Source organism: Astatotilapia calliptera, chromosome 22, assembly GCF_900246225.1.
Source record: "Astatotilapia calliptera chromosome 22, fAstCal1.2, whole genome shotgun sequence".
Taxonomy (NCBI): domain Eukaryota; kingdom Metazoa; phylum Chordata; class Actinopteri; order Cichliformes; family Cichlidae; genus Astatotilapia; species Astatotilapia calliptera.
In genome coordinates this window covers 465,274-485,000 of record NC_039322.1, presented here as the reverse complement: position 1 = coordinate 485,000, position 19,727 = coordinate 465,274, and the positions used below count along the sequence as shown (strand labels likewise).

At 50.3% G+C, this 19,727-nt stretch overlaps 1 protein-coding gene across 1 annotated transcript in view; it reads right to left on the bottom strand.

Annotated features, from left to right (window-relative positions):
* LOC113015379 (semaphorin-6D-like) overlaps positions 1 to 19,727 on the bottom strand; it is a 91,359-nt gene that overhangs the window by 35,433 nt on the left and 36,199 nt on the right. The window contains 8 exon segments of the mRNA XM_026157396.1: positions 1 to 68; positions 266 to 356; positions 4,804 to 4,905; positions 4,982 to 5,038; positions 6,660 to 6,717; positions 7,746 to 7,860; positions 8,083 to 8,297; positions 14,450 to 14,563. The exon segment at positions 1 to 68 is cut by the window's left edge and continues 55 nt beyond it. Of these exon segments, the coding sequence (XP_026013181.1) occupies positions 1 to 68; positions 266 to 356; positions 4,804 to 4,905; positions 4,982 to 5,038; positions 6,660 to 6,717; positions 7,746 to 7,860; positions 8,083 to 8,227 (636 nt within the window). The 5' untranslated portion in view covers positions 8,228 to 8,297; positions 14,450 to 14,563.

Genomic DNA, 19,727 nt, shown 5'->3' with positions numbered 1-19,727 from the left:
CAGGCTCCTGTAGATGACGGCGTCGCTGGCCAGGAAGTCCGTCATGGTGGCCGAGTAGAAGTCTCCACCTGAGAAACATGGCAGGTGTATAACGTCACATTTTTACACGGGATGATAAAGAAGCACACCTGTTCACCTCCACACATCAAACTCCTTCAGCCTCGTTTGTCCTTGTTTGGACCATCCAACAGAAACCACTTTCTATTTTTCTATGTGTGTGTGTGCTGGAATAGAAACGTCGCTGACCCAGTTACAGTCGACTCACCAGCGAACAGTCCCACGTTGGACTGACCGGACTCGAAGGGACAGCGAGCCTGACCCACCAGCTCCTCCCCGACCTGCTCCAGCGAGGTCATCTGAGTGTGTGGAGCAAAGTAAAAATACAGATTAAACTACAAATCCCAGACAACAGACAGCAGCAAGCATTCTGTTACTCCCTCGTCTATGACAACGCAGATCAGCTGAGCGGTGACCTTTGACCTGCCTGCAGTGGTAGCAATAATGTATAATGAGTTTCTTTTTGTACTGATGATGTCGTAGCGAGCTGAGAGCGCTCAGCTTGTACTTCACTGTCAGTGCAGCGGCTACGCTAGGCGAATCGGGGCCTCATAAATCCACCCGTTTGCAGGCCTTGAGGCGCCGCTGCCGCCATCTTTGACTCCATGCTCTGACCTTTCTGCTCAACCCTCCCTCTCTCTTCAACACTTCATCCACCTCTGCTTTATTTCGGTGCTTATTTTTCCTAAGATGTCACACACTTTGGATTCTAGCCAATCATTTTACCTTTCCAAGCGTGGTAGGCGGGCCCAGGTACGTACGTTCTTTTAGAGCAGAGCTACAGATTAAAAATGTCCAAGGCGAAGCGGTCAGAAGTCTGGCTGCACTTCACAGCAAAAGATGCAAACTCAGCAGCATCAAGTGCTTTAAGCTGATACTGTGATACTGTCAAAGGAGGTAACACCTTGAATCTGATGAAACAGCTGGCGACGCATAGCGTTTTTTTAAAAGCCGAGAAATGCGCCGTATTTGATAGCTTGCTGCGAGACCTCACACCGAGCACATCTACTGCGGGTGTGGTAAATCTCCATTAGAGAGTCAGCGCGCATCGCCCCGTGCGTGGGGCTGGACGGTGCTTATCATTTTGCAGAAAAAAAGAGAATGCTGAAAAGAAAAACATGCGAGGTTTTTGGACAAAGTTTGTTCTCCATTCTTTAAGCACCGTTCCAAAAGTACCGATTTGGCACCGGTATCCAATAAAACCTAAACGATACCCATCCCTAGCCCTGAGTGAGTCCCAGCACGAAAGCCTGGAGCTGGAAATGAGCCTTCAGGGCACCTGTGCTAAAGCTAACAGCAGCGTTGAGGTGATTGGCTGTTTCAGAGCAGTGAGAAGATGAAGGCGCTTCCAGGTCCTCGCTAACAAAACTGCTCTTTGCTGGATGATGAAAGCGCCGCGTGTCAGAGGTGTCGCCTGCTCAGCTCCTCCCAGGGGAACAGAGCGCTCTGTGAGCTTCGGGTGAGCAGGTTTCCTTCTCACCGCCGGAGGTTTCAAAGCACACAAAGCTTCTGCTAAATGGGGTCATTGGCTGTCAATCAAACCGCAGCGGCACGGCGGCGTGATGGGAAAAGAAAATAAGAGCGCAGTTCTGGATTGACACCTGAAATTGTGGCTTTTGTTGTGAAAGTGTCGTTAGGTCTCGACAAGGGGTCCCGATCCACCTGACACTTTCAATTAGGATCTGGGGACGCCGTCATGTCAACTCTGCGCTCATTAACCCGACGCTGGTGACGGCGGGGGGAGCTGAGCGGCTGAGAGGATAATGGGCACGGAGAGAACAGACGCACTCAGACACAGCAGCGAGTTGTTAGGAAACAGTGACGGGAAACAAAGGCGGCGCTCACTTTATGCGACTGCGGTAATCAGTCACAGCAGCGCTCAGCAGGAAGCACGGCTCCATTTAATTGACTGGAATTAAAAAATTAAACATTTTAAAATAATAACTCGCAAAATATCAAAGTCATTACCTTCAGTTCATGTCAGAATGACTCACGTCCAGAAGCAGCAGGACGGTGCTCTCACCACTGAGCTGTGATTGGTCCTTTCATTAGTCCTTCACTCATTATTACACATGGACACACAGGCAAACCTGTCTTACTGCTGCACCCGCAAGTTCCAAAAAGGCACCACTTTTACTTTGAAGGGGGACACTCTCCGTTTCCTGTTTGCATCCTTTTTCACATTTTACTGCAGCTGATCGAGAGCCTGAGGCCCTGTATCAACATGCATCAGTCAGAGACCAAGTACTGCTCCAGTTCAAAGTACGCATCAAGCCGAGAACGCGAAACAGTCCCGGATGTGTTCTCGCTCCGCCCGTTTTATCGAGCATGCATCGGTGGTGTAGCTGGTACAGCTAAATATCCCAGAATGCATTTCGTCCCAAACCCAAACGTGGCAATGGCGGACGAGCGAGGCTAAAAACTTTTAAATATTACTCTTTCTGGGTCACAAAATAAACTTTTAAGTTATTTTCAGGAGAGAATGTAGCTGTGTGAACTTCATATATCTGCTCGATTTATCAAGATATCACATATTTCCAAACGCGCTCCGACATTTTCGGAGACGTCTGTGACCCGCCAGCTCCATAGCAGACAGCGAGGTCAAGGGTCACTAGAGCCGGCGAGAACAGCGGACTCCCGGCACATTGTTTACAACCCCCCCACTGAGGTTAAACATGATATGTAAGTCACTTAGCTCACTTCTAAATGTTAATGTTTGGTGTATTTCAGTTTTATTTGTTCCTGAGTAAACCGGTTTGGCTGTGATCAAAGTTAAGCTTCATAACATATTACTCACAGTGAAATTAAGAGGCTCCAGACCTGTGACATCGTTCTCGCCAAGTCCGGACTCGCCGAGTACACGAGCACGGACTCACTTGAGAATTGAGAAAGGGCCTGAAACCTGCGAGTGACCAAAGCAGCTGCCAGCTTTTCAGTGCAGCATCCTCTCTGCAACCCCCACCCACCCGACATCCACCTACCCAACACCCTAACCCATTGTCCGACATCCAAACACCCAACATCGTGCAACCCCACCCGACATCCACCCGCTCAGTGATTCCACACTTGAACCTAGAGGCTGATATGAGCCCACTGAGCTGTGACCTCACAGAGAGCTTGCAGCCATAGCCCCTCCCCCTCATAGTTTAGACATATTTTGTAATTTAAGAACTTTCAGAGCTGTTCCTGCTCTTACGGCTCATACAGCTCTACTCTGAGGACTTTCATCCCACACTAAAGTAATTATAGTAGATCAAAGTTGCTGTTTTTTGACTGTCTGCTTTAGAAATCTGTTTTTTAAAGTGGATCAACAGCGGGGGAAGCACCGTGAACAAACAACAACTTTCTGTTTTAAATTTACAGGACAGTCTGGCCAACGAGCGAGCGGAACCTTCTCTCCTAGTTTAAACGTTTATTTCTTCACTGCAGAGTTTCTTCATCATGTAGGAAACACAGAAACGGCTTCTTCTTCTTCTGACATTCACATATCTGACTCTGACAGGAGGGGGAGTTTCACTGGTCTGGTCCAGTGAAGGTCAAAGTGGGCTGTCCATGTAAAGTGGGTTTGATGTCCGTGCAGGATTGTGTGAAAGGATGCGGTGAACACGTCTCATTGGGATGACTGTAATTCAGCCCTCAAACACGCACGAGAAAAAGCTGAAGAGGGGAAAAATGAGCTTGCCTTTGCTTAATGATCGACTGTCTCATAATCCACACGCAGCCAAATACGTAAAGAAAATTAATAAAATTAAAGTCTAATTAAGAGCTGGAGGAACTCCGACACGCTGCAGTTTAAAAGCTATCGAATTTAATATTGAGCTGCAGAAGGAGAGACACAACGCAGCTGTGAGTTCTTTAAAGCCCCCGCTCCAAGCGCGCCCCCTCTCCGAGCGCGCCCCCGCTCCGAGCGCGTCCCCGCTCCAAGCGCGTCCCCGCTCCAAGCACGCCCCCTCTCCAAGCGCGTCCCCGCTCCAAGCACGCCCCCTCTCCAAGCACGCCCCCTCTCCGAGCGCGTCCCCGCTCCAAGCGCGCCCCCTCTCCAAGCGCGCCCCCTCTCCGAGCGCGCCCCCGCTCCAAGCACGCCCCCTCTCCGAGCGCGCCCCCTCTCCGAGCGCGTCCCCGCTCCAAGCGCGTCCCCGCTCCAAGCACGCCCCCTCTCCAAGCGCGTCCCCGCTCCAAGCACGCCCCCTCTCCAAGCACGCCCCCTCTCCGAGCGCGTCCCCGCTCCGAGCGCGCCCCCTCTCCAAGCGCGCCCCCTCTCCGAGCGCGTCCCCGCTCCAAGCACGCCCCCTCTCCGAGCGCGCCCCCTCTCCGAGCGCGCCCCCTCTCCGAGCGCGCCCCCTCCCCGAGCGCGTCCCCGCTCCGAGCGCGCCCCCTCTCCGAGCGCGCCCCCTCTCCGAGCGCGTCCCTGCTCTGAGCGCGCCCCCTCTCCGAGCGCGTCCCTGCTCTGAGCGCGCCCCCTCTCCGAGCGCGTCCCCGCTCCAAGCGCGCCCCCTCTCCGAGCGCGCCCCCTCTCCGAGCGCGCCCCCTCTCCGAGCGCGTCCCTGCTCTGAGCGCGCCCCCTCTCCGAGCGCGCCCCCTCTCCGAGCGCGTCCCTGCTCTGAGCGCGCCCCCTCTCCGAGCGCGTCCCTGCTCTGAGCGCGCCCCCTCTCCGAGCGCGTCCCCGCTCCAAGCGCGCCCCCTCTCCGAGCGCGCCCCCTCTCCGAGCGCGCCCCCTCTCCGAGCGCGCCGCCATCTGAAGCTCACCTTGTAGTTTCGGCACGTCGGGTTGAAAGCGTTGGTCCCGCAGGCAAACAGCGTCTCGTCGTTTCGAGGCACCAACACCTTCACGTAGTTGTAGCACTCGTCCTGGAACACAAAGGCAGAGTTAGAACTGTGAGGAAAACTGACGGAGCAGCAGAAGCAGAGGTGGAGGCGAACTCACGCTGTTCTTCCCTCTGACCGTGCACTTGCTGACGTCGTTGGACTTCCACGTCAGCTTCTGAAACACAGGAAGAGGAAAGTGAGGGCGTGATTTTCTCAGCATGTGGGGGACAGAGGTTTGATTAGATGTGAACACGCGTGCGAGGAGGCGGAGCAGCAACAGCTCACACACACAAACCTCAGTCTCAACCACAACACCAAGCAGCCACCTTTTCGCGCTCTCCATCAGCACCGACGTTCTACGCCTAACCCAGCATGCTTCACTTCTCTGCTGCTGAGTCATCGCTCCACAGAAAAATGCGACCTATTTGGGCTGATTTGGGTTTTAAAATAGAAACAGGATGCCTCAGCGTGCAGCCTCGCAGCGAGCATCATTTCACTCACACTCAGCGTGCATCAGAGGCAGCGTCAACAGGTCTGATACCATGCCAGAAATGTAAACACACCTACAGATAACCTCGACAGACAAAAGCCCAGCCTGCAGCTTGAAAGAGGCGGGGCTACGGGCCTGTAAACCCTTTTATTCATGATGGATTTAAAGAAATGGGATTAGATCCCAGCTGGATACAGATTATTCCCGTCTCTCCCCCTAAAAGAACAGATGTGGGCGATCAGCGCCGTGGTAAAACGTGCTAAACCCGACGAGAACACGAGTCCATAACTGCAGATTAAAGCGCACACAGACCGACGTGGTCCTCGCCGTGCCGCTCAGGTCGGAGCACCGATAACGAGAGTAACAGCTCACATCAAAGAGCTGCCGCCGCCCGCCGTCCCACAATGCACCGGGAGGCCCATTACCGTGAGGAGCCCCCGTAACCTCTTCTCTTTGATCAGGAGGACGTGTGCAGATCAAAGGAAGCGCGTCCTTTGTGCGTCACGCACAGTTTTGTTGTGCGCGCTGATATTTACAGCGAGCACCGTGAGCAGGTCAACAGCAGGTCCACGCAGACACCCATCAGCACCAAAGGCTGCAGCGAGCAGCGCGGCACGCTGACATCATCGCCGCTGACGGCCAGCCGAGGAGAAGGAAACATCTGCGGTTTCTGTCTGCCCAACAGAACATGAGCATCTCTCACCTCCACCTGGCTCCTCTTTCACGCTGGAGGACATTTTGGCGTCCACGTGGAGGGTCATCGTCACGCAGCCTGACACACTAACTTCAAAGCAATGAGCTGCAGCAACGGGAGGAGGAGGGAGCTCGAAGCAGAACATTTCACTCAGTTCTCTCTGAAATGAACTTTTTGTTTCACACGACGCTGCTGGTGATGCTCTTCCACACCCACTGTGACGTGGAGTGCCACAGAGGTCTGTCCTCGGTCCCCTCCCTTTAACTCTGCATGGATAGGGCCAGCTGTGACACTGAACCCACGCTCTGACACGTGAGTGTCGTGATGTGAACGAGGCAGAAACGCACGTATAAGAACCTCTTTGAGCTTCCTGTCAGCGAGCTGCTCGGAGGTCTGCTCAGCTCAGCCTCGGTCTGATGTCTTACAGCTCAAGCAGCTTCATGCTCGGCCCCACACCTCACAGCTCTGACTGCCTTCATGTGCACTCACAGATCGTTGCATTTGTCTTTGAACATTTTATCCTAAGACCGCGTGTGAGGAACGCTCGGAGGCGACACCCCGACAACTCCACGCAGCCATGTCGTTGTGTGTTTACTGAGCGATCGCACTCACCAGCTGTGGGACGACCTCCCCTGAAGCCGTCGTCAGGTTGACTGCGAACACGTGATCCCTGCGGAGGTCAAAGCACAGAGTCAGCCTCTTTAATGGACTACGATCGACGTGCTGCCCATCCAACCCCTCCATGATGCACTTCCTATCAGGAACACTGACAGCTGTTCATTATTATTGATTTTGCTGTTGATTCTAATGTTTCTGATAAAACATATTCAGTGATGAAGTCTCGACCGCTCTCAGGCCATCTTCAAAGGCTCGCCTCAGATCCTTGCGTGTTCGCCGTGTCCTAAAAACACGGATCCTCATGTATGATCTGTGCTCTGCACCACGGTGAGGGATCTTAATAATACTCAAGCTCCAAAGGGCTATTGTGATATTCCAAAAAACTGACGTAAGAACTTCCGTCGCACTTTCTACAAAGACCTGCTGCGTGGCAGAAAGTCCTCGTGACGCTCTGAATGAATGAATTAGTATTTTGGTTCTTCCATGGTGTGTGTCCTACTCACAGCCCCGGACTTCATGGATATTTTAATGAGCAAACTAACAGCACAGAGCTAAACGTCAGCTGGGCAGGCTGGAACCATCCGGAGGCCAAAGTACGTCCGACTGGTCACTTCCTGTTTCCAGAAATATTCATTCTGCTGTTTATGTGACAAACGGGAACCAAGATCCTCTCAGAGTACAGCCGACAGCAGGAAACACTGGCAGACGTTCACCTGAGTAAAGGCATGTTCGTGGTCACGAGTCATTCCTGACTGTTGCTGCTCTCTGAGCTGGATTTGATTTTCAGGATCAACAATGAAACCAATTTATGGACAGCAAACGTGAAAAATGTCTCTTTGATTTCCTCCAGCCTCAGGTTTACACTGACAGGAACATCAAATCATCATTTAAAGAGACTGAAACGATTTAGAGCTCACAGGAACACTTTGATGTTCACGTTGAGCCTGCTGACCGACTCACTACTGCAGTGCAGTGTGCAGCTACGGGAAACTCACTATTGTGTCCTCACAGGTCACGTTTACTAGTTTACTCAAGCTGCTGAAAACACACAAGTGTGCGTGCATGTGCGTGCGTGCCGACCTCGCTGCGATGTACAGCACGTGGTTGATCCGTAGCATCCTCTGGAAGTCCAGGCCCAGCCTCAGCGTGTCGTTGTCCTGAAGCAAACCCTGAAACCCCGGGTACTGAAACGACTCTGTAAACGCACAAAAACATAAACGTGTGTGTGTGTGTGTGTGTGTGTGTGTGTGTGTGTGTGTGGAGAGCATGCTCACAAATGTGGGTGTGGTCAGTTAAATCAGAACAAACAGGAACACAGCAGAGATAGATTGTCTCTGTCCAATCAGATGAAGGAACGGTTGCTATAGTGATGTGAAACGACCACAGTGGGACATCATCACCATCGCGCAATACTCACGCTCTGAGCTGACCACGCTGATCGGCTCCAGGTCTTTGGGGAAGGGCGTGGTTGAAGCTGACTCAGCCGGCAACCAGGAAGTGAGCAGCAGCAGCAGCAGCAGGGTTGGTGGTCGCCATGGCGACAGCCAACAGGTCAGGGCCATTGCGAGGAAAGAAATGGAAGGAGGAGGGGGCGGTGGAACGGTGATGTCAGCAGGTCATGGTGGACGTCAGCTGTCAGGAGAAAGACACAGAAAGAGGTGAAGGTTAGACAGAGAGGTCAGAGTTCACCGTCTTAGGAGCTCTTCTATGCTGTGCCATGCACGGAACAACATAGAAGAGCAAAGAAGGCAGTTCAAAAAAGCCCCCCCCCGACAGCCAAACCCATCTGTTCTCTGATTGGATTGTTACATTTGTGATTGACATGACATTGACCAATCAGATGAAAGGAAGAAAAATAGGGTCAAAATTCGTACCTGTAACTTGCAGGGTCTTTTTGGCTAAGTCCACACACTAATCTTTTTTACAAGTACAAAATACTTATGACCACATTTTGAGCCCATACTAATGTTCACATGTTGGACAGAGAGGACAGATGGTTTGAAAGAGGAGTGAAAGAAGCATCTATGTCCACTGTGAGCGACCATCTTTGAACAGAGGCGGGGTTTACGACACCAACTCTCTGCCATCTATAATACAGTTTTGAGATCCTCCCCAGACGCCTTAACACCCACTCACATCCTGGGCCATCTGACCTCAGGAAATCACATGATAGGGTGGGGCCAGGTTTTACAATGAACTCACTCGAAACTCTGGCTGATTGTGGCTGATCTACCTAATCATGTGATTAGAGGATCATCAGGGGGTCCTTTTGTCCCTCTGTGGGGGGAAACTCCCACTAGGTTTATATCTGGGACTCTCCACCATTTGACCTTAGAACTGAAGAAGCTTCTCGGATGAGAGGTGAAACGTCTTCAAGCAACTTAAAGAAGTCCAGACACTTTTCTTTGCAAGCTCCTTAGACTACGATGACCTGGATGACTGAGAACCTTCACAGACATGTCAGAGTTCACCGCTCTTCAGCCACATCTATAAATCCTGAGGATTAGCATATCGCTCAGCCATTACCCGACGGGCGTTCAATTCTGACTGTCAGCACATTAACACAGAGCTCTCATAGCTGCACAGGTGTGCCGTGTCCACACCACCATCGTTAGCAGGGCGCCCAGCGAGGCTGCACGAGCAGTAACTCCACCCCTCTCTGTTCCTTTTCTCCTCCACTGCTTCATGGACAGCAGCTTTCCATGACTCCTGCTTCATAATAATGCTTCTGTATCTGATCCTGGGCCTCGGAGAGGACACGGTTCATCTGTGTCTGAAAGAAGCTGTTTTAGCCCCTCCCCTTTAACAGCTTGCTTCTGATTGGGTTCCCTTGCAAACAGCAGGTTTGACCAGTAGGTGGATAACAGGAATATCTGTTCTCTGATGTTATCTGATCTCCTGAAGGCCCCACAGTCCCACTGAGGACCTCTGTGTGTGTGAGTGCCTGTTTACATGTGGTTGTGGGGACCAACAGTCACTAATGAGGACAAAAATGCCCGTCCTCATGAGTTTGAAGACATTTTTTAGACTCAAAATGTGGTTTTAGTGTCAGGGTTACAGCTAGGCTCTGGGTTATGGTAAGCAGCAAGAAAGCATTATGTCAATTAGATGTCCTCACTAAGACATAAAAACAAGAATGTGTGTGTTTGTGTGCTGCAGGTCAATAGGAGCTGCCGAGGGCGCCCCCTGTAGGCAAGCCCCTCCTCCGCTCGCTGGTGTCACAGTGAGTGAGCATGAAGGTGAACGCTCTCCTCTCCATCACCTCCTCCTTCCTGTCGTCTCCTCACCTCACACCTGACAAATGAAAGGTGGAGAAGGCGGTCCCAGAGGTGACCAGTCCACTCCTCCTCCTCTTTATTCCCTGGCCTAGAAATGAAGGAGAATGAAGGAGGCGTCACTCCCTCCTCCAGTTTTGGATCTGAAAATATCGCTTTTCTTCCTCCTCCTCAGAAACATGATGGAGGCCGCTGGTGCCAACACCTTCCTCGTCTCCATTACAAGGTGTGAGGAGGAGACAGGCGGTAGAACGTGGAGGAGTCTGAGCATGCCCACAAACTGCTCCCTGAGGAGCGAGCGCGTCGCCATGGTCACATACAGCTCACCGTTTCTGGTCATTTCCAACATGGCTGCCATGTAATCAGCCCTGATCTGAGGAAAGCTGATAGAATGATCACTGCATGCATTAGTGCTTCGAGCACCAGGCCACGCCCCACACACGCTGCAGAGGACGAAACATCCAGCGTACAATGACGTGGTGATGGGATGACAGGCTGAGAGAGGAGGAGGTGGCGACCTGCAGCCGGGAGCGCCGGTGATGAAACGGGTTCAACTGACCAATCAGATTCACGTTCAGTCAGAGATCGGAGCTCAGAGCAGCCAATCCAAAGTCAGGAACTCTGAGGCACGACAATCCCAAAACCACGACACAGGACGGTTACAGACGTGTGCGACTGCAGAGGACGGCGATGTGTTCAGGGACCTGTGCATCACAGGGGACACATCAGCTCCAACACAAGCACTGCATGTTGCTACAGATACGTGGCGAGAGCGCGCTCACACAAACAGTAGCTACGGTGAAAATACCAGCAGCTGATCCAGACGTTATCCTCTGCCCTACACTACAGGCCGCTGCATCAAACACATTCACACGGGTGGATTCTGGCACCATCACCCCAACACGATCGCACAAACAGGCATTTCCTCTGAAATCAACACGAATCAAACAGCAGCAGGTAAAAAAGCTCAACATCACAAAAGTGCGACGCAAAAGATCAAAGACGTGAAGAACAGACAGGAAGTCCCAGAGTGGGAGGACGATGTGTGTCCACTCAGGACGCCAGTCATCGTCACTCTGCAGCTCTGCCCAGTTTAAACAAACCTGCTTTATGAGACTGACACCTACATTAGGAGGAGCCCGGCTCAGTCTAATCTCTGGGAGCTGTACCCAGCCCAGGGGACAGCTGGGGCCAACTAGGGGCTGGTCAATTTCAGGACTTGTCCAGGTGTGTCTTTGGGAGTGGATCAGGTGTGTGTGTGTGTCATTCCTTAAATCATTAGTTTGCTGCTCGGAGCCAAAGAAGCCCTCATGTCAATTCTCATTCAGTGAGACAAGCCTGAGACCCCCCCCCCCCCACAGCTCACCTTGGAGATAAGGTGGCTCTATTTAGGCCGTCTTTGAGACATTCTGTCTGGAGCCTCGTCACATTTCCTCACGAGGTCTCTGTGACAGAAACTCATTACTATGCGCAGGTACACATGGAGGTGTTTAGGTTTGACCCTTTTGACCCTTAATGTCTCTTCCCCTCGAGTGTGTGTGTCACTGTGTGTGTTGTGCTAGTTAAAAGCAGCTGGATGTGCACACCCATGTCAGCGTTTTGTCGGTGGATGAAGGGTGGAGGGCTAAGCTATCAGCTAATGCTAGCAGAGCGTCACATAAGCTGTGTCCCAAAACGTCGGCTGCATCCTTCTCGGTCTTCGAAGGACCCGGCCCACGTAGACCGCGAAGGCCGGATGTGACTGCTGGTAATTAGGCCGGCATTTGCATTTGTTTGCCTCTGCGCTAAATCCTGCTGGGTGCAGGTATCAAGGAAACAGCAGCGCCTCTGTGAAGAAGCAGACAGGAGCACAAATGAGAGCTGCTTTCATTTCATCCAGTAAATCAGCCTCAGCTCATTACCGTCAGCTGTGCCGCCGCCACCTCCAGCCGTTTATCCTTCAAACGCATCGATATCGCCCAGCAGGAGCCGTTTAAGGAGGACCTGCGTCTAATCCTGCACCCCCTGACTCCACAGGGCCCCTCCGGCAGGTGCTGGTCTGGACTTCACCTCCACCCGTGTGATCCCAGCCCTGTCCTGCTGTCTGGGTCGTCGTCCTCGGGGCACATGGCCTTTCACACTTGTGTACACTGATTTATACAAAGACCACATTCAGATCTGATCGCACGCGATCTGGTTCAGCGGCGTCCCGTCTGACTGATTACACATGACTGCAGGGCTGATCGATACACCGCGGCGCTGCGAGGGAGCAAACGCGCTAACGTGAACATGTCAGTGCTCCCCGACACAGCGACGCACAGCTTAAAGTGTCCATCAGCAGATATTTCATTTCTGATATTTGAACAGCAGCCAATCAGATTTTTTCATATTTGGATAACAGCCGTCACAGAATCCATCTTTACTTTACAGTCTGTGTGCCTCGAGTCAGCTGAGCTCTGCTGCGCTCACGGACACCGGAGATAGGAATCAGCTGTTGACAGCTTCCTGTTTGTGCGCCCATAAATCACCAGTCAGCCGCCCGAGCGGCGGCTCACCTCTGTGGCCCGGTGACGCAGGATTAACCATCAGAACCACCAAAGAGTTTTTAGTGAGACTGGTATCACTGGGGTCGCCTCCCTGCCAGCGGACGCGTTTATATTAAGCTGATCAGTGAGATGAAGCTATACGGTGTGACCACGTGTGTGTGTGTGTGTGACCACGTGTGTGTGTGTGTGTGACCACGTGTGTGTGTGTGACCACGTGTGTGTGTGACCACGTGTGTGTGTGACCACGTGTGTGTGTGTGTGTGTGACCACGTGTGTGTGTGTGTGTGTGACCACGTGTGTGTGTGACCACGTGTGTGTGTGTGTGTGTGTGTGTGTGTGTGTGTGACCACGTGTGTGTGTGTGTGTGTGACCACGTGTGTGTGTGTGACCACGTGTGTGTGTGACCACGTGTGTGTGTGACCACGTGTGTGTGTGTGTGTGTGACCACGTGTGTGTGTGTGTGTGTGACCACGTGTGTGTGTGACCACGTGTGTGTGTGTGTGTGTGTGTGTGTGTGTGTGTGACCACGTGTGTGTGTGTGTGTGTGACCACGTGTGTGTGTGTGTGTGTGTGACCACGTGTGTGTGTGTGTGTGTGTGTGTGTGTGTGTGTGTGACCACGTGTGTGTGTGTGTGTGTGTGTGTGTGTGTGTGTGTGTGTGTGACCACGTGTGTGTGTGTGTGTGTGTGTGACCACGTGTGTGTGTGTGTGTGTGTGTGTGTGTGTGAATGTGAGTGTGTGTGACCACGTGTGTGTGTGTGCGTGTGTGAGTGTGAGTGTGAGACCACGTGTGTGTGAGTGTGTGTGTGTGTGACCACGTGTGTGTGTGTGTGTGTGTGTGTGTGTGTGTGACCACGTGTGTGTGTGTGTGTGTGTGACCACGTGTGTGTGTGTGCGTGTGTGTGTGTGTCCACGTGTGTGTGTGTGCGTGTGTGAGACCACGTGTGTGAGTGTGTGTGACCACGTGTGTGTGTGTGTGTGTGTGTGTGTGTCCACGTGTGTGTGTGTGTGTGTGACCACGTGTGTGTGTGTGTGTGTGTGTGTGTGTGTGTGTGACCACGTGTGTGTGTGTGTGTGTGTGTGTGTGTGTGTGTGTGTGACCACGTGTGTGTGTGTGTGTGTGTGTGTCTGTGTGTAGTGAAGTACCATCCCTTGGAGCAGGGTAACTGAGAGGCCCCCTGATCGTGTAAAGCAGACGATGGAGGCTGAATGGAGGTTGGTTGTTGGAGGCTCCGCCCCCTTGGGCCTGTGACTGTTTCCAGCTGAAGTGTGTTGCATTAATGCACGGCGTGTGGAGCGAGCTCACAGCTAATCCACGCTGTAATCGATCTGCAGGGCTCAGATTTGGGCGGCACGGTGACACGTCTGTTAAGCTCTGTGAAATCCTGATGTCACGGCGCCTGAAATCGGCTCTTTGTGTTCTCCTCTCATTTGATGCACGCCGGGAACACGAGGGGAAGCTCGCCAAGCAGCTCCTGGCTCCGGTACAGATCTGCTTCCTATGATTTTGGAGGTGCTGGAAAGAGCCACGAGTGGCTGTTACATCCTCCATGCCTCGAACACAGATACACAAAGAGAAGCGTTTGGCATCGAGCTTCCTGCAGTCTGTGAGCGACAGGACTGGACTGATGTGAGCTTCATCTCTGCTCATCTTCATCATTACAAACAGACTGTAGATGATGATGATGACACGACTGAGCAAGGCTCTGGAGAAAGACTGTTTTTATAATGTTGTATATCTGTTGGTGGACCGCAGACACACCATGTGACGTGAATCATGAAAGCTGTCACATGAGGTAAAAGACTCCATGTGATGAAGCTGCATGCAGAGGACTGACAGCCACAGAGCTCTGATTAAATGAAAGGCTGCAAACGTGAGCAGACACTTAGAGCTCAGCACTGAGTCAGCCTGTCGCATGATTGGCTGGCAGCAAGAGAGCTTCAGAGGAACATTAGAGTGGTTCTGAAGGGTGACCGTACTTACATTTTTACAGAGTGAAAATCTGCTGCGACGGACAGGTGAAGCCTCTGGATGCTCAAGTGACAGCAGCAAAGCAAACAGGAAGTCAGGAGGCGGGGGTGCACCCCCTCAGACGTCCTGCAACAGCAAAACGATAAAGTTTAAAAGGACCAAAACATTTGTGCTTCAAGCTTTGAGCAAACATGACGAGCTGCTTTTAACAGTCTCTGTGGTGTTTTGATTGCAGACGCCTCATCAGGACGGACCTCTGGCTGTGTACCATGGACCAGCCCAACACATCAACCAATCACAAGAGAGGACAGTGAACCACAGCTTGATGACCAATCAGTGCAGCTCGCTGCATGAAGACATCCTGACATTAAAATTATTGCCAGCTTGGAATAAAAACACTCACAAACACTTTCCTGAAACCTGCAGGTCAACACACAAAGTACCTGCAACATACCAACAACATGCCTGCAACACAACTGAAACACACGAGCAACATGTCGACAACACACTTGTAATACACCTCCAACACATGTTGAACACACCAACAACACATGTTAATCAAACCAGCAACATGCCAACAACACCCCTGCAACACACCTCTAACATGACTCCAACACAAGTGAAACACACCTGCAACACACCTGTCACACGCCTGTCACACGACTGAAACACACCAGAAACACACCTGAAACACGCCTGAAACACGCCTGCAACACATCACCTTTTAGCTGAATCAGTGCAGTACTCTTTAACACTAGCAAGAAAGCAATGTATTTATAAAGCACTTTCAGGTGCTGTACACTTGATACATTAAAGAAGTTCAAAAAAGAAATAATATAAATAGAGGAAACATATCATCTTTTTTTTTTTTAAATAATTCAAATAATATTTAAAACAGTAGAATTGGCACAAATAGCAAAAGCAATAATAAAATAGTATAAAATGATAATTAGAATTGAGCTTCCTCTTGGACCTGGGTACCTCAGCTGAGGCAGGAAAGGCTCCGCCCCCTCTGAGCTTCCTCTTGGACCTGGGTACCTCCAGGAGCAGCTTGTCAGCTGGCCTGAGAGACCTGGGGGGTGGGTAAGGACGAAGAAGCTCAGAGAGGTAAATTGGGGCAAGACCGTTTAAGCCTGGGGTGCCAAACGTACGGCCCGCGGGCCGGATCAGGCCCACAAACGGGTTTAATCTGGCCCGTGAGATGATTTTGTAAAGTATAAAAATGAGCAGCAATTTTTCAATAAAGAAACTGCTGTTCCAATTGTGTCCATTGGATGGCGCAATAGCAATTGTGAGCTACTTTGTTTTGCCCGCGAAATTTAAACCCGATGTGCTTTGGCACCCTCATTGGCCCAATATGTCTCTGTCAAAAAGAGAAAAGTGGCTGCAGAGTGTTCCAAGAAAAATGGTCATCCTGTTTATTCACGGAAGTGAAAGCTGTATGCTTGGTGTGTTCCCAGCATGTTGCAGTGCTGAAAGAATATAACCTCCGTCGCCACTACGTGAGTCTTCATGCCGACAAATATGACAACTTTCAAGGACAGCGGAGAAGAGAGAAGGTGAATGAACTGTTGGCGGGTCTGAAGAAACTGCAGTCTGTGTTTACTCACAGCCGAGACATCAGTGATGCTGCAGTGAAAGCTAGCTACCTCGTTGCTAACGAAATTGCACTAGCTTCCAAACCATTTAGTGAGGGTGAATTTGTAAACACATGTATGATGAAGGCATCGGAGATTGTGTGCCCTGCAAAGTGCCAGGCCTTTGCAAATATCAGCCTGACAGGAAACACAGTTGCTCACAGGATTTCTGATCTTTCAGCGGATTTGGACAAAAAAATAGTAATTTATTGTGTTTTCAGTTGCAATTGATGAAGGCACATTACAGATGTTGCACAACTGGCAATTTTCACAATTTTCATCCGCGGAGTTGATGACACATTGACCGTCACCGAGGAGTTCGTGGAGTTGGTACCGATGACAGATACAGCGACCGCAGCTGATATTTTCACCGCACTCGTCGGCGCGTTGGACAGGGTCGGAGTGGACCGGTCCCGCGCTGTCAGCCTGGCTACAGATGGTGCGCCCTCACTGATCGGGAAGAAAGCAGGCGTTGTAAAAAGGTTCAGAGATAAAGTGCAATCTGCAAATGGAGGACGTGGTTTTTGGACTTTTCACTGTATTTTGCACCAGGAGGCTTTGTGTTGCAAGTCACTGAAAATGGATAACGCCATGAAGGTGGTCATCCAAACTGTTAATTTCATCCAGAAGCCTCAAGCACCGTCAGTTTGACAGTCTTCTCAGAGAGAAAGACCACATCTATGGCCTGCCATACCACACTGCGGTAAGATGGCTGAGCCGAGGTGCTGTGCTGAGGCGTTTCTTTGATTTACGAGAAGAAATTGAACAGTTTATGGAAGAAAACTGGAAACCAGTGTTAGAATTTCATTCTGCAGAATGGATGCAGCACCTTGCATTTATGGTGGATGTTACAGAGGACCTGAATAACTTGAACAAACAGCTGCAAGGACGCAACAAAGTTGTCACGCAGTATCATGACAGCATTTCAAGTTGAAGCTGTTATTGTGGGAGACGCAGCCCACCGGTGGTGATGCAGCTCACTTCCAAAGTGTTGCGGATATGAAGCGGTTCAAAGATAAAATAACGGGACTGTTACTAGTTTGAGCAACGATTTCAGATTTTTGGTGAACTGGAGAAAGACTTCAAAGTTTTGTGCTCGCCGTTCACCGTGAATCCTTTTGATCTGCCCGTCAGCATCCAACTTGAAATAACAGACTTGCAGCGTGACTCGGATTTGAAGGGCAAATTTGCTGCAGCTGACTTGAACACATTCTATCAGAATCTCCTGCCTGGTTACCCCAACTTGATGCCCTCGCTGCAAAACTATTGTGCATGTTGGGAACCACGTATCTTTGTGAGCAAGTTTTCTCTGTAATGAGCATAAATAAAACAAAACTGCGCTCAAGGCTCACGCACAGGCACTCGAATCACATCCTGAAGTTAGCTGCTGCTCAGGATGTGAAGCCTGATATTGATGAGCTGGTGAAAGCTAAAGATGCCAGGTATCAGGAGTCACATAAACGATGCAACCCCACTGAAAGTGCTGCATGAGACACCCTGATGTACTTCTGTGATCTGTGATATACTTCTGTGAATCACTGAGGCGCTGTGTGCTTGTTCTTTGTCCTCAGGATTTTCAAATAACTTGAGGTGTTTTATGATTAATAGCTACTGTATGTTGTGCCTGTACTACTTTGAACACAGGCTCTAGCTTTATTTTTATGTTGATCGTATTAAAACAAAGAAAACAATCTGAAGTTGTTGTTTTTAAGTTATATACACAATGATTTTACCAGTCCGGCCCACTTGAGAATAGACTTCTCTCCATGTGGCCCCTGAACTAAAATGAGTTTAACACCCCTGCTTTAAGCATTTAAAAACAAACATGAGAATTTTAAATGAACTGTGTTCACACCGAACGTGATAAATCACAAAACATAAATCTTACATAAAACATTTTGTAATTATACAGGCAGCCAATGGAGTGAAGCCAGGATGGGAGTTATGTGCTCTCTTTTGCGAGTTCTGGTTAAAGGTCGTGCAGCAGCATTTTGGACCAGCTGCAGACGAGAGAGAAGATGCTGACTAACTCCACAATACAGCACATTACAGTAATCCAAACGAGATGGAATAAAAGCATCGATTACGGTTTCAAAATGCAGCCTGGATAAAGTAGGTCTTATCTTTACCAAGCGCCTTAAATGATAAAAACTGGACTTGACAGTAGCCCTAATTTGACTGTCTAATTTAAAATCACTGTCCATCTTAAAACCCAGGTTAGTAACAACAGGTTTAAAATACACAAGGTTCACAAGGTCCACTAGGACCAAATAGAATCACCTCAGTTTTGCTTGAATTACATCTTAGAAAGTTTAGGGACATCCGAGATTTAATGTCTTCTAGAGATGCTAGAAGTGGCTTAATAGAGAAGGCATCGTTCTGCTTCAGAGGCAGATCAATCTGACAGTCGTCAGCATAGCAGTGGAAGGGTAATCCATGCCTTCTGAGGATGGTTCCCAGGGGCTGTAAACATAATGAAAAAAGCAGAGGCCCTAAAATTGAGCCCTGTGGGACCCCAGACTGAAAGGCAGCAGAGGAGGACTCATACCCTGAAAGGTTAACACTAAAAGTTCTGTCAGAAAGATAAGACCTAAACCATTTCAAAGCAGTACCACGAATGCCTGCAAGATGGTGCAAGCGAGTCAGTAAAATGTTGTGGTCTACAGTGTCAAAGGCAGCTGTTAGGTCAAGAACAACACGATTACCAGAGTCACAGGAAAGGAGGATATCATTAAAAACCTTTAAGAGTGCTGACTCCGTGCTATGAACGTTTTTAAAACCTGATTGGAAGACCTCTGGGACACCACTCTCCTTTGGTTGCAACCTTCTCAATGAAAAACACATAAAATCATCAGAGAGGCCTCCAAGCAGCCACTTTGTGGAGCATTTAAGACTGAGTCAGTAGAGTTAAATAACACGTGGATTGTGACTGTTGGAGGAAATGATCTTAGAGAAATATTTTCTTTTAGCCTCCTTGACCGTATCCTGATAGAGGCGCCAGCAGTCCTTTAGGATTTTAAGAGACACCTGCAGTTTGTCCCTCTTCCATCTGCGTTCAGCTCTACGACACTCCCTCCTCACAGCCCGAGTGGCGTCGTTAAACCAAGGGTCCGTTTTAGCCTTGGGCTGCCTGGTTATTAATGGTGCCACAGAGTCCAGAATGGTTAGGCAGTACGATCAGCGGGGAACTGGGCAGCAGTGGAAGGGTTAATAATCCGACAGCGGCGAACAGGAGCGCTGGTTTGAACTGTAGTGCGTGAAAACGCAGCATCAAATAATACAGCCATATGGTCAGAGAAGGCAGTGTCAGTCACTTCCATGTTAGACACAGGTAGACTGTGCGACAGGACCAGGTCCAGTGTGTGTCCGTGTTCATGTGTGGGACCAGGTACGGGCTGGACCGGATTAAAAGAATCAATGAGGCTTAAAAACTCCTTCACCTGAGGTTTGTCAGGGCAGCAGACATGGATATTAAAACCCCCACAATAAGAACGTAGTGGGCATATGATTAATGGTGCTGCGTGTGGCGGGCTTTAAGGCTCAGCTCAGATTTAGACAGAGGAAGATGAAGACAGAGGCCGAGAGCTACAGCAGAGTTCAGCCTCACATTGTTTTTGTCCAGATTTGGATTTTAAAGGATTTGATTCTAGGAC